At 39.4% G+C, this 13,579-nt stretch overlaps 1 protein-coding gene across 1 annotated transcript; it reads right to left on the bottom strand.

The window, feature by feature from the left end:
- Positions 1-685: 685 nt before the first annotated feature.
- On the bottom strand, positions 686-13,547 carry MFSD8 (major facilitator superfamily domain containing 8). The gene is made up of 12 exons (XM_056324317.1): positions 13,276-13,547; positions 11,365-11,450; positions 10,288-10,331; positions 8,898-9,138; positions 8,463-8,576; positions 6,906-7,050; positions 6,224-6,282; positions 4,998-5,103; positions 3,781-3,915; positions 3,289-3,392; positions 2,931-3,190; positions 686-2,158 (listed from the first exon to the last, which is right to left on the bottom strand). Exons 1-12 carry the CDS (start codon positions 13,359-13,361, stop codon positions 1,943-1,945), a joined length of 1,596 nt encoding a protein of 531 aa, XP_056180292.1. The 5' UTR covers positions 13,362-13,547; the 3' UTR covers positions 686-1,942.
- Between the last annotated feature and the right edge of the window lie 32 nt (positions 13,548-13,579).

Genomic DNA, 13,579 nt, shown 5'->3' with positions numbered 1-13,579 from the left:
ATGGAAAAAAGAGCTGCCCTACCTGTGAATAACAAGATGTTTTGTAAGAATGAGAGGATGCCAACCCGTAACAGGGAAGCCATAGCTTTAAACACAGCTGACTAAGGAACGTAAAAACTCTCACAGCCAAAGAATTTTAAATCTTGCTTTCTTACTTCAGTTATGGTGTGAACATCAATGTGCATGGGCTGCCCCTTTCTAGGGCTGTTCTGTGTTCCACAGGTATGCGCTGCAGAAGACGGGAATTGTATCTAGTTTTATCCTTAACCCTTTACGCAAGTTACAGGTAAAACATACCTCCAGGTACCCATTTTCTCACTTTTACGCTGGAAGTTAGCTAGCCCGAAGAACAGTAATAAAAACCCTCCAACATACATACTTTGTCCTAACGTTCAGCACAAACTGAGCTGTAGAACACAAAATCCGAACGTGTTAGCCATTTTGAAAACTCCTGCGTTTCTCATGTCTAAAGCAATACCAGTTTCTCATGGCTGAAGTAACTTTCGGTGCTGTAACTAAGCACTTTGCAGTCTGCCTTCAGCACCAAAACAGTATTTCTGGTACTACTAATTATGAATTAGCATGTAAAATAAATGCTTCTAAAAGCAAAATCCTTTCTCCTAACATTTTGTGATTCTGCAGCAGGGAAGCCCGAGAGAGAAGAAAATTTCTGTACTCCTTTCAGTCAGTATTAAAAAAATAATCTTTTAATTGAGTAGGTTTTGAGTGTTTGAACAATTGATTACATAGGAATACTTAATTACATTTATTAAATTCAGTAAACATCCAATATTAGACACATTAAACAGCAGCTACAACCCTCATATTGGAGTTACTCCATATTTTTTTCCCCCAGTAGTACCAAAACAGATAAACCAAACCCATACAGATAAGCTTAGGCCTCATTATGAAGGAAAATTAGAATTTCCCTTTTTAAAATAAACACTGAATGATCCAATTTTAAATTCCTGTTTCTCATACCATATTATTTAAAAAAAAAAAAAAAAAGAAGTCTACAGATAATAGATAATAGTCAACACCCAAGGAGCCAGTTTCCTCCTCTTTACTTAACACCGGTCGCTCAGCACAGCGCATTCATTCTCTCAAATGACAACGGAAGTGTAAACTATCGTTCTTAGTATTTCCTTCTTGTAGTAAAGTTAAGAAAAGCTGTGCATTATTTCAACTCTGTGCAGGTTATCTTTCTTGCTACAAAAAGGCATTCAGCAAAACAGCAGAAGAAAAATTGCACATCTGGTTCACTGTAATTCAAGTAACCGCCACGGAGGCTGTGATCTTCAATGGCTCGTAACCAACTTACATGCCCAAATCCCACATAAACTGCTTGTGAAGTAGGCACCTACCTTCCTGTACCATTCTGTCACATTTCATTTGAAATCCTGGAGAAGATTTACTGATCCTTAACAGTTTGCCAAGTCAGACATTTTGTATTAATCAGTGCATACAGGCTAGCAAACTGAACTTCGGAAGGTTCACTTAATTAGCCATGTTTCCATACAAAGTGCATGCAGCTCAACTAATCTTGTAGTTACAAAAGAGTTACTAATCCTGATTCACAGAATCAAGACAATATTTCTTTTACTTCTTTCTGGAAAGGATGCACGTAACCTGTGACCTTCACAGCTGCATTCAGTACACAGGTGGATCATTTAAACTGTACGCACATCAAATGTGCTGTTGTGTTGATCTAACTTGTTCACGTCCCTCCCTCTGCTGCTAGAAAAGCAGACTACAAAAGCCCTAGTGCAGCAGGTGTAATCATGTATTAGGATACGACAAGTTTTGTGTTCTGTCAATATGTAAGTATAGGTGTACAGCTCTTAGCATACAGCCAACAAGGTCAGTGGTTAGGTACTCCTCATTAAAAAGCAGTAGTAAACTTCAGTGTTATTTCTGGTTGGCTTTACTTTTAACTACATATTTAACAATTCTCTTCTTGCATCCTTCCGTATCTGACAGAAAATGCAATTAGTCTCTTGTATACTATCTCCAAGAGTAAAAGAGAGACTACAACCACCCCACAGATTAAGCTAAATGCCCAACGCGGTCCCAGGTGAGTGTATATTTGGCTCACAAAAACAGGCCCGAGAATTCTTGCTCCACTTCCAGAGGCAGTTAACCATCCCATGTAGACACCCTGCAGAAAATCAAAAGCTTACGTTAGCGATCAAGAAATTATTTGGCTTGCCAGTAATTCCCACCAATTATCCTCATTAGAAAATTTACAAGTATTTAAGCAATCGCCTATCTTTCTTAACTCGTTAAGGTACTCAGTACTTTGTTTCCAAGAGTACTGCTCAGCTTCTCTAAGCATTAATTTGAGGGCTCCACTGAGCTACATCCCCCATCGCTTTCTAATAAAATGGCATTCTGGCTCAAAGCATCTAGTCTCTTACAGCAAAATGTAACACGGAAAAAATTAGATAAGTGGTGGAAAAGGAAGAAAAATTTTTGTTAAGCAGTAATATCAGCATGCTGTGTGCTTCACCACTGTAAAGCGTCAGTAACTGGAGCTATCATAGTGTTTGCAGCCTTTATACAATATACACAGGAAGAGGAACATTATTACGTACTAATACACCAAATATATAATTGAATTGGTTGTTACAAAAATGACCCTTCCAGAACAGTCGTGAAATCCACAAGCTTTGGATTTCAGAGTTGTTCTGAAATTTTCACTCTGGAAGATTTGCCGTAAGTTGTAGTCCAAGCCTTGCTTTCTAATTCCGCCAGGGACTTACCTTGGATTTTAAAAAAGATTACAGTTTCTGGAAACTTCTGCCGCGATTGAAACGTACTATTATTTGGCTGATGACAAAAGGAATTTTAGCTAGATCCCTCATTCTAATAAAGCGGGTGCAAGTCTTGGAGAGCAAAGGAAATATAAACCGTTAAGACATCATGCTCACCTGAGGTTTTGGTCCTAGAATTTTTGAGTATAAAGTGTAGGACATGACATTACAGACTGGATAGCCCAACCCGATTAGTATGTCAGAGCTGATATACTGAGCCAGGTAGATCATAGGGGTATTCAGGCACCAGGACTGTGTGACAGGGCAGCCGGTGGGTTCTGCTGTGTGGTTGGACAGAAGCTGCATTGCTTGCAAACTCCAGAAAGGCATTAACATTTCAGTGGAAGTTGTCCTAGGAATGGAGTTATTCTTTATTTCTGTAAAATTAAGTTATGCATGCTATTAAGAAAAGAACACGATAAAAAGCTTTCAAAAAACCCACGATGATGATAGTTCAGTACGACTTGATTTATACCTTGCCACTGGATATTTGGTAGTTTTTTCCCCCAAGGCAGCAAGATAAAGAATCCAACCAAGACAATCAGTAAGCCTCCATGGAGTATGGCACGCTCACCAGTCCTATCAAACAATGACATTACAATTAAATACATCAATTAATTAAAGTAAAATGTATGAACGTGCTAACGACATAGCCCATTAGTTTCTGGAAACAATGCCTGACCAAAACACCTGGAAGACAACTGCAAAATCACAGTAACTTAAAACCTGTTTTTCTTGCGATTGAAGGGTAAAATACAGACAAGGAAGGGGGTTACGTTAACAGAGTAAAGAATGACAACAGCATCACGGCTGTGTCAAAACTGGAAGTACTTTATTATCGTAGTAAACCTAAAATCATTAACAAGTAAAAGATTTGAGTAATGCAGATTTGGCCTTGCCAAATGTGAAGTGTTTTCACACTTAGTTAACATCAGTAACAACATTCCCATAAACTCCAAACCCCTACCTTTTAGATAGTGCTTTAACCACCATGAAAACAATAACCGATTCAACGCCAACCACGCTAAGGATTATTCCATTGTAAAAAACAGCCTCTTTCCTGGTCCAGGAATACATATCCATCGTCAGTGGAGTAGCTATACTAAATTGACAGAATGACATGACATTAATTAAAAAAGACCTTCTTCTATACAGTCATTTCCATACATATATTGTCTCAAACATCAAACACAGTGGTATAGAAGCCTTTCCTCCTGACAGGCGTATCAGAAAACACAGGCTAGTTATAAACTAATTCTGTGATGCATCATTTATTAAAACTAAACCCACTAGACAAAATTCACAACTGCATTACACCAGCCAAACTCTGAAGCATCATTAATCCCTTCCTCATAGTGGAGGAAGAGATGGTGGAGTCAAAGTAAGAGTAACGGAGCAGGTGGGGAAAAAAACAATCAGGCCCTTGAGTGTAAAAATAATAAACATTTTATACTGTTTCAGTTTTTGCAACCAACCAGTCTCTAGGAACCCAGTTTTCTAAAAATAAGGCGTTTAAGACAGAGGCATATTAGCTACATTAGAGCACAAAAAGCTTACTCAAAGTATTTTATAAGTTATAACGTTTATAAGTTAAAAAAACAAAGTATACCTCAGCCTGAAGTTTTGCTTATTCTCTTACACACAGAAAATTTGGGAGTGAATAACACACCTCTTTAGGTAAACCAAACAGTCGTGTAAAATAGTGTATTTAAGAATACAATTGCATTAGCTATCTCAAACAATTGTGTTAGTCATTACTGAAATAAGAGCTTTACTAGAGCTTTTGGAGCTGAACAGAACCATGCTAAGAAATTACACGAAATGAAAATAAAAAGTATAGAACAAGGTACTCAACTGAACAGTTTTCTCTGAATATTTCAGGTAGCTTCCCCCCCCCCCCCCCCAACACTTCATAAGTTGAGGATATGGGTTTGCATCCATTCAAAAGCTTTTCCATAAATGTTTCACATACCACAAACTGTATGCTACATAATTTTAGTTATTACTGACCTTTAATTCCTTACTTTATATCAGTACACATCAATTTGATTGCATATGGGTTTTGACTTCTATTTATGAAGAGTACAGATAAGAAAATGAGTACAACAGAAAGGACTTTATATGCGCATCCAGCCTAACTACATTACATGTCTAAGCGTTTTGAGAGAAAATAGACAAACTTACGTTTCAAAGACAGCAAATACAAACAAGATGACAAAGAAAAGAACATTGATTGCTGCCACAGCAACATGGTCAATGTTTCCTTCTGCCTCCTGATCCTGAACACTTTCTGCAACAAAACAAAAGAATCATCTAAACTTGCCAACTGAGCTTTTTTTACACCACTACAAATTACAAACAGTAGTGATTTCCTTACTCTGGTAAGTATTTAGCATGCAGGTTGATGGGTGACTAGGCAGCTGTATTTTGACAATCTAAGCATAATGTTTTTAAATTGAAATGGAATTGTTGAAACTTCAGTTCCTCTGACAATGAGGGAAAATTATTTCCAAATTGGTTATAACATCTGTTTTCCGAATGTAATGCTGGGACTGACAAAGCCCCGAGTGACATCAAAATAAGCAAACTTTAAATAATCTTAACAATGGAAACCAAAACACTTTCCGTTCCTCTTGCAAGGTCAAAAGTACACAGTAGAATTCTCCGCACTACCACAGAGCCTTTGTTCCTCTAACCTGGGCATGGTGTTTTCACACACAAAACACCCGTGCGAGGTATGCACAAATAGCTCCCTTTTTAAACAGAAAACTAATACAATACTGAAACTGGCGACTTCCATAGATTTTAAGAGGTTTAAGATGACCTTTCATATGCTTTTTATTCTTCAAGTGAAAGGGATACTCACAATGTTTTAAAAAAATTTGAACCGCATACAGTATGCATATATATAGGTTATATATGAAGGTATATAGTTGAACATAAGCTGTTGCACTGTATGGGGCAACTACTGTACTTTAGTCTCAACAACCAAATTTACTTATACAACATACATCTTCTAATAAGATGCTGTATGTGAAAGCTGAAACGCAACAACAGTATTACTCAGCATGATACAGAACAAAAAAGAAGTATGACTGCAGAGCAGAAGTTAAGGGAGATTTTTTTTTTTTAACGTCCATGTTCACTTCATCCTGCCCCTTGGAAGAGACAGTTCCAGGGTGAAAATCTGGAAGGATCCATACTTTTTTTTTTTTTTCCTTCTTTGCTACCAGACAGCAGTATGGACACAACATGGACATGAGGCAGTTAGAAAGAGATGTAGCCTACTTTCCACTTATTGATCTGTTCCAAATTCATCAGACTTTAGAATACTTCCAAAGGCTTGCATGTAGTAAGAAAATACTTCAAAATTATAATCACAGAATAAGTTTTCAAGAAAACACAGGTACCTTCTCCTTCACAATTGATACTTTTGCATTGCCGTCCCAAGTCATCCACTCGATGCTCTCTAGAAATTTAGAAGTTTCATTAATACACATATTTATTCGATCTACTATTGAGTCAAGTTTCTATTAAAATAATTCTAAATTACGTTATCTTACATTCTAAGTATTCACAGCTCCTTCAAACATCATCTGTGCAGTCTGCATTTGACACAACCATGTTCAAGAAAGAAAATATCCTAGTGGGAGAATATCACATATCTGTGTGCATATCTCCCCTCCCCTCACTCCCACCAACGGGATAACGTATAAAAATCCCCCCTCAAGATTCCTAAAGGAAAGACACAGAGTGAGAACCCTACAGACAAGCTAACCTTATTTCTCTTTAGAGAAAAAACACGGGCAGAAATCATCAACATGAAAAATATATCAAGGCTAAGCTACTAATCTAACAGCTCTAACTTTTTCCATCAATTTACATTCTAGCCATAATACCACTGTGATTAATTAATGAGAATAACGAAAAAGATAGGTATTAAAGAAGGTAGAAACCCTGAAAAATAAATAACAGCTTATAGTTTCAGCACCCCAGATTTCAGGCTCATTAGTCCTCCTTGCGAGCAGCATATTGTAACAAGCCACCCACTAAAAAAAAAGGTAGAATATTTCTCTGTTTTCACTTGATTACCTGAATATGGCAAAGAAGAGAATAATATTAATAACTCCTAAAAGAGCTCCAAATAAAACCGGAGCCGTATACATGTTCAGCTGAAGATGAACCAATTTCCATGTTACTCCTTCTTCTCCAATAAGCGTAAAACATGTCTGAAAAACTTAAAAACACAAATGTATTAGGAAAATCTTGAGAATAATTAAGAAAATATTAGAACACATATAGAATAAACATATAACACTGGATAAGCGAAGTTCTTCTAATTGCTAAGTAAAATTTAAATATTGTACCTGTCCAACCTTTTACATTCTGAGCATCTGACTCTAAATAAACTGATTGATACCAGTGGGATCTCAACTAGCCGGAAAACTACTTGGTTACATACAAATACACTGTATAAATAACAGCATGACACTTAAAAGAACTGGAACTGAATTCTGAGTGTACCAATGGTTAATTTTCTTGGCCACGTGCAGGCAGCTGATTTACTCTTTTTCCTCTTCCTCCTACACGGAAAACCTTGCTCCTGGGACTGGACTATCCCGCCTGCTAAGGGCAAGCTAGAAAGAAAAGAAGCGGGGTGGGGAGTGGTGTGTGTAATTAAAATTTAAATCGGTGCTGAGCAAAAGACTGTAAGATCAGGTGATTTGTTTACTACTGTTAGGAAACAGACAGGGAGTCCCTATCAAATTAGGAAAGGGAATTACCTACACTTGTACTCTATGCAAATCTCACAAAGAACGCAGATTATTTTTTTTTGTAGACCCCTTAATGCTCTGTCAACAGCACTAGTAATAATCAACTGGAGAAAAAAAACTTTCAGCCCTAAACATTCACCTCATTATATTACCATACACAGAGCACTTCAGCTCTACTACTAATCGGATAATCTTAATCTCCAGCTATAGAAGACAAGTAATCAGTAGAGGCTGTTTAGGACAAAATTGCTGGTCTCTCTCTACAACAGAAGGCAAGTCTAACACACTTTTCCTCCCACGAAGCAGACAGCGCACCTCAGGAGCCACAGAAATGCCTGGTCGAACAAACACCCCTCGAGCTCTTTGTTCCCATAGCTCCCTGTAAATCCTGTGCTATGTCTTAAAATTTTGGCCAATACAAAGATTTGGTTATCATCATTACAGGATCAGAAAGATCTGTTGGTTGTTATTTTCTACAACACGTGAGGCAAGGTGAAATTTTCAGTCGTTTTGGAAAGGTGGAAATTTTTGCCTTAGTACACTAATGTTAAATTCTCTTCTCCGTGAATAAAGTGCAAATGGTCTATTTAGTGGGTACTGGTACAAGAGAGCATCTTGGAACTTGTTTTTCCTGCAGCCAGCAGTACGAACCCGGTAGTTTTTAACTACAATTAGAATTTCTTTGGACTAGAATACTTAATTTATATTGGCAAACATAAGTATATATGAGCATATCCCATTTATTCAATTTTGATACCACCGACAACCTATGCCTTAAAATCCCCAACATGCATCTGCAGAGACTTCCTACTTCCAAAGCTCAATTTCATCCTAAAAAAGTATTACGGAAGTGAGGAAAGAATATAAGCTTTACCTGGCCCTAATATGAATCCAACTGCTTGGCAGGCACTGGTATTGGCCATGGCACTTGTTCTTTCTGTAAGCGAAGTGGCACCTGCAATATACGATCGAACTACAGCCACATTTCCTTAAAAAAAAAAAACACACCAAGAAAGTGTTCATGGAAATACCAAGTTATATTCTTAAATTATCCAGTTATACTTATTTTAGGTTTTTTCCCCCCTTACTTTGCACAAAAATAAACCCGAGCACTCCCTCTAGCATTTATAGACAACTGCACAATTACACAATTTTATTATAAACTTATATTGGCTGACTCTTTGCTTTTTTATGTAGTAAATTTATCATTGACATAATAATGGTAAATCTGGTACTAATATATAATAACTATCTTACATAAGACACAGAATTCAGTAAGTTTCAGAAACGTATATTCTGCTGTGGTTACCTGCTCCAAATCCCACAAGAGCACGTGCAGTCAGCATATAGTATTTGTTGTGTGAATGAGGTACGTGGACGTAGGCATAAAGACAATTAGCAGCTACTGAAATAGCAGTTGAAACAACGAGAGGTTCTCTCCTTGGCCTGTAATTGGACCACAAACCAAACAGGGGAGAGGCAACCATCTGGCCAATGCTATAGGAAGCTATAATCCAGCCCAAGAAACTTCCATCTGCTGTCGGATCAATCTGCAGAAATAAGTTACTCAGTTCCACAAGTAAAGTATTACAGTATTGTACAGTATCAACAAAACCATTTTATAATCGGTACCTGAAATACCTGAGACTCTGCACTGTAATTCTGAGGGTATATGGCACTATGCAGTGCAGCGTTAAACCTAAGTGATCACCAAACAAGTTAGTGCGTCTGCATGGCATTGTTTGCTGTTGAATATAAACACACCATTCTGGGGCTCGGAAGCAGTTGTTTTCACATAGTACTTTGTCTGGGGCAATAAACCTTGGGTACCTGTCTCCAGCAAAGCACCAAACCAATAAAAAGTGCTTTCCTTCTGAGATTGGAAATGGCTCACTTGCAGCAAATTCTAACAGTTTTCATATGGCACCAGACGTAACTTAAGCAGTACAGCAGACAATTTACATGCCAGGAGCAAGGAATCACTTAAGTCATCTCTCCACATGCCTGTCCTGATTTACAAGGCTGAGGATGCATTTTCTTTTCTTCTCCAAGAAGTCAGCACCAGCCTCAACTTTAACGATACCACTAGGACCCTGCTCAGGATATGTTCTTCCAGATTTGCATTTGAAACTGCCTTCTAGAATTCCAGGAGCAGTAAAATCCTAGCATGGATTAAATTAAAGGTTTTAGAGATCTTTTCTGCCACGATTAACAAGAATGTAACAAAGAGGGGGAAAAAACGCAAACAAACTAAAAACACTATCCATGAACACAAGCAATTCCTTGTTAAGAGTATCAAGAAGGTCTACATGCAACAGTCTGACATTTACAGAGCAACTTCCTACCCTCAGCTTGCCTTTTTTTTTTTTTCACCCCAAAATGCAGACAAGCCTTGCGTATTATGTTTTAACACTACAAATGCATTCCGATAAAGAGATTTCTACTGCTTCCTTGTCCATAACAACAGTGAAACTATATTGGAAAACCAAACATTTCTGGATTGTGATGTACCTTTATCAATTCAGGATATCGACTGACAGATGTTACATGAAATAGTGAAAGCTAAGTGGATGGCAAAATAAAAGCCTTTTCCCTTTACTGTTTCTTTTCCTAAATAAAACACCATTTTTTGTATAACACACTTTTCAAGCAGGACTTTTCTGTTCTTATTAATTTAAAAATAAAACACATTTACAAACCTTTTGGAGATATGGCCACACAGACATAATTACAATTGAGAAACCTGCAATGCAGTAAAAACATAACTGAAGTTACTTTATTTGTCATGTTTATCAGTAATGTGCTCTTACTGAAACAGTTATTACAGGTTCATTCTTTTACTCCTAAGTGTATTATAGCCTAAAACTGTGCATCAGTCTGTCATCTGAAAAAACTATGTATTATGTGCATTTTTAAGAAGTGATAATTCCTCCTAGCAGGAGGAACTGTTTTTAAAAGGAGATTTTATAGGTGCGTACACACCAAACAAAAAACTCCTATAAAAAGAATACCGATGTGCCAAGCAAACTGCATGGGTTTTTCCCTCCCGGTTGAAAGACAACAAGGTCCTTGGAGCAAAAAGAATTTCTTGATATACCAATATATTTGTTTTCCTTTATCAATGAAATTTTAATTAATCAAATAAAAAAAAAAAATCACTGAAGAACCCTACAATTTTCAAGATCATTTCTAGGCCCACAGAAAATCACCAAAAGTCAAAAACCAACAGAAGTCTTGTTTCCAGGAGCAGTTACTTAGGAATCAAACAATTTGCAATCAAAAGTAATTTGTTCTCCAGTGGAGATGCAAAATCCCATAGGAAAAAACAAGCTCTAATACACTTTTTGAAATAGATAACACACATTCCCACAAAGATCTTACCTCTTAAGAACTCTGCATTATTTCTATTTCCATTCCCCAGAAGTTTCACTTGGATGACCTAAGTGTGACCTTTGCCTTCTTTGGTTCTGAGCAATAACCTTACTCTGCCACTACCTTTTACCCTGAACTACTACAAAGCCATAAAATAAAGATTTAAGTAACATGTCATTTAGTCTCAAAACAGAGCATTGTTTAAGTTGTCTTATTAAATGTAACTTTCTGTTTGACTTGCTAGTCCTATCTTCTCTTTTGAAGAATCAGAAAACGTACCTTTTAAGGTTATAAAAGAACAGTAGCATTAAAGGAGCAATGTGGTTGAATTCTAGAAAACTCCATAATTTTCAACCCAAAATATATTAAGGAAATAACATTGAAATCCACCTGTGTTTACTCACCTACACTACTCAGAAACATAGTGAGATACATAATCCAGATGGACCGCCACCTGCTCTTATAATGCTCTTGTGTTTCCACAGCATCCCTGTTTTTGAACCAAAAGTCGAGAGAGAAAGAAATCATTATTAGATTCTCTTCTAGTTGTTCCCACAGGACACAGAAAACATTTTTCACAGACTTCTCAATACAGTTGTGTAAATTGTTATGCAGGAATGGACTTCTACACAGCGAAGAACACAAAAATATTTTAGAAGCAAGCTAATTTTTCACTGGAAAATACTACATTGACAAATCAAAAAACTAACAGAAACGCTATTACTGTACCACTGCATTCAAAGTTACACAAAGAGATCTTTATCTAGAGTTCTTCAATTCCACAATCTCTTTGTATAGACACTTTGGAGCATTAAAGAGATCATGTAAAGGCTTTAAGGAGTGCCTATTAAACCATAAAAACCCAGACACCTTCTCAGAACGCTGACTTTAAAGCAAAAAAATATCCAAACCTGAAATACTATTGATTTGACTAAAAGGTATGGGCTGCCTATTCTTACCATGAAAAAGTAACAATACAATGTAAAAGAAGCATGTAAAAGGTACTGCTATAGATTGTAAGGGCTGAAAAAAAAAAAAAAAAAAAAAAAAAAAAGAGAGAAAAGTTACAAACTGTGTGAGCAGTAAATTATTTTTCTAGAATTCATAAGTACCATCTGAGACCCGAGTACTTTTTCAGAAGCAAAGGCATTCCAGGGTTCTTCACTGGTTTTGAAGTGTTATGAACAAAATAATCTCTGATCAAAAGGTACAGACCTCGGTTATACATGCCTGAACATAATTTATAAACATTGTTTATATACGTCGTACACGGACACAAACTTAGGCACGAACATAATTTATAAACATTGTTTATATACGTCGTACACGGACACGAACTTAGGCACGAACATAATTTATAAACATTGTTTATATACGTCGTACACGGACACGAACTTAGGCACGAACATAATTTATAAACATTGTTTATATACGTCGTACACGGACACGAACTTAGGCACGAACATAATTTATAAACATTGTTTATATACGTCGTACGCGGACTTAGGCACAAGCCCAATTTTAAAGCTAATACAGCTATTCCACAGCACAAATCGCACATTTATTTCTTCAGAAACGTTTATACCGTTGAAGTGCCTCGGTTCAATGATACTTTAACCCCATAAACGATGTTCCTAGAGGTAATTTGTTATCTTATTGCCCATCATGATAGAAAAAAGCGAGTCAAACCCTGGTACACGCTGCGCCTATGCTACGCTTGGCGCCTTTCAGGGTTTTAGGTAAATCGAGCAGCGAGTGCTCTGGTTTTAGGCAAATCGAGCAGCGAGTACTCTGCCAGAGCGCCTTGGGCCGGGCGGGCGGCGGCAGCGGCGGCAGCATTAGCCGCCCTACACGTCCAGGCCGCTGTCGCTGTCCTGACAGCAAGGAAACAAGCCGGTGACCAGCTGCTGCCCAGCACAGGAGTGCTACCGAGCACCCAGGCTCCAGCACCGCCATAACCGATCGTTACGCTTTTTAGACACCTCCCCAGCGAGGACGTTTGTTTTCTTACAGCAGCGGCCCCTGCCGAGCGCGGCCCGGGCTGAGGAGCCGCCGCGGCCCCAGAGGCTCGGTCCGTACCCCCCGCGCCGGCGCCTTCCCTCGGGCTCGGGCTCTCCTTGCGGGGCAAGGCACCCGCGCAGGGGGGAGAGGGACCCGTCACCCACGGGTGGCTCCTGCAGCGACTCGTGGGGGTGTCGCCTCAGCCCCCCCCGAGCAGGGAGGGACGGGAGGCGCCTGTTGGCGCAGCTCCTGCCCGCCCGCGGCGCCGGGAGCCGCCTCAGCAAGGAGGGGCGCGGGAAGGAACAAGCCCCTACCTGCTCTCCTCCTCCGCCTCTCCGGCGCTCAGCAAAGGCTCCTGTCCCTCAGCAGCCACCTCCGGGCTGGACAGCGCGGCCGCCATACCCAGCCGGGGCCGCTTCCGAGCCCGGGTAGCGCCGGGATCCACCCCCGGTCCCCGCCGGCCGGCCGGCCGGCCTTCCCGCCCGCCGCCGCCGCCGCCAGAGGGCGGCCGTGACACCGGTGGGCGCTACGGGCCGGGCGCGAGGGGCCCCGCCGCCGCCAACGGCCGCCGAGCCGGCCGGGAGTGACACGGGGCGGGGCGGGGCGGGGCGGGGCGGG

Source organism: Falco biarmicus, chromosome 1, assembly GCF_023638135.1.
Source record: "Falco biarmicus isolate bFalBia1 chromosome 1, bFalBia1.pri, whole genome shotgun sequence".
NCBI lineage: Eukaryota > Metazoa > Chordata > Aves > Falconiformes > Falconidae > Falco > Falco biarmicus.
This window is presented reverse-complemented; position numbering and strand designations above follow the sequence as displayed.

Coding starts and splice junctions, on each gene's coding strand:
- MFSD8 (XM_056324317.1), bottom strand. CDS start 13,361: ATGGCGGCCGCGCTGTCCAGCCCGGAGGTGGCTGCTGAGGGACAGGAG. Junction 5,104..6,223: donor TATCAATTGTGAAGGAGAAG/GTACCTGTGTTT, acceptor GTTTTGTTGCAG/AAAGTGTTCAGGATCAGGAG. Junction 2,159..2,930: donor TTCTAGGACCAAAACCTCAG/GTGAGCATGATG, acceptor GATTTTCTGCAG/GGTGTCTACATGGGATGGTT.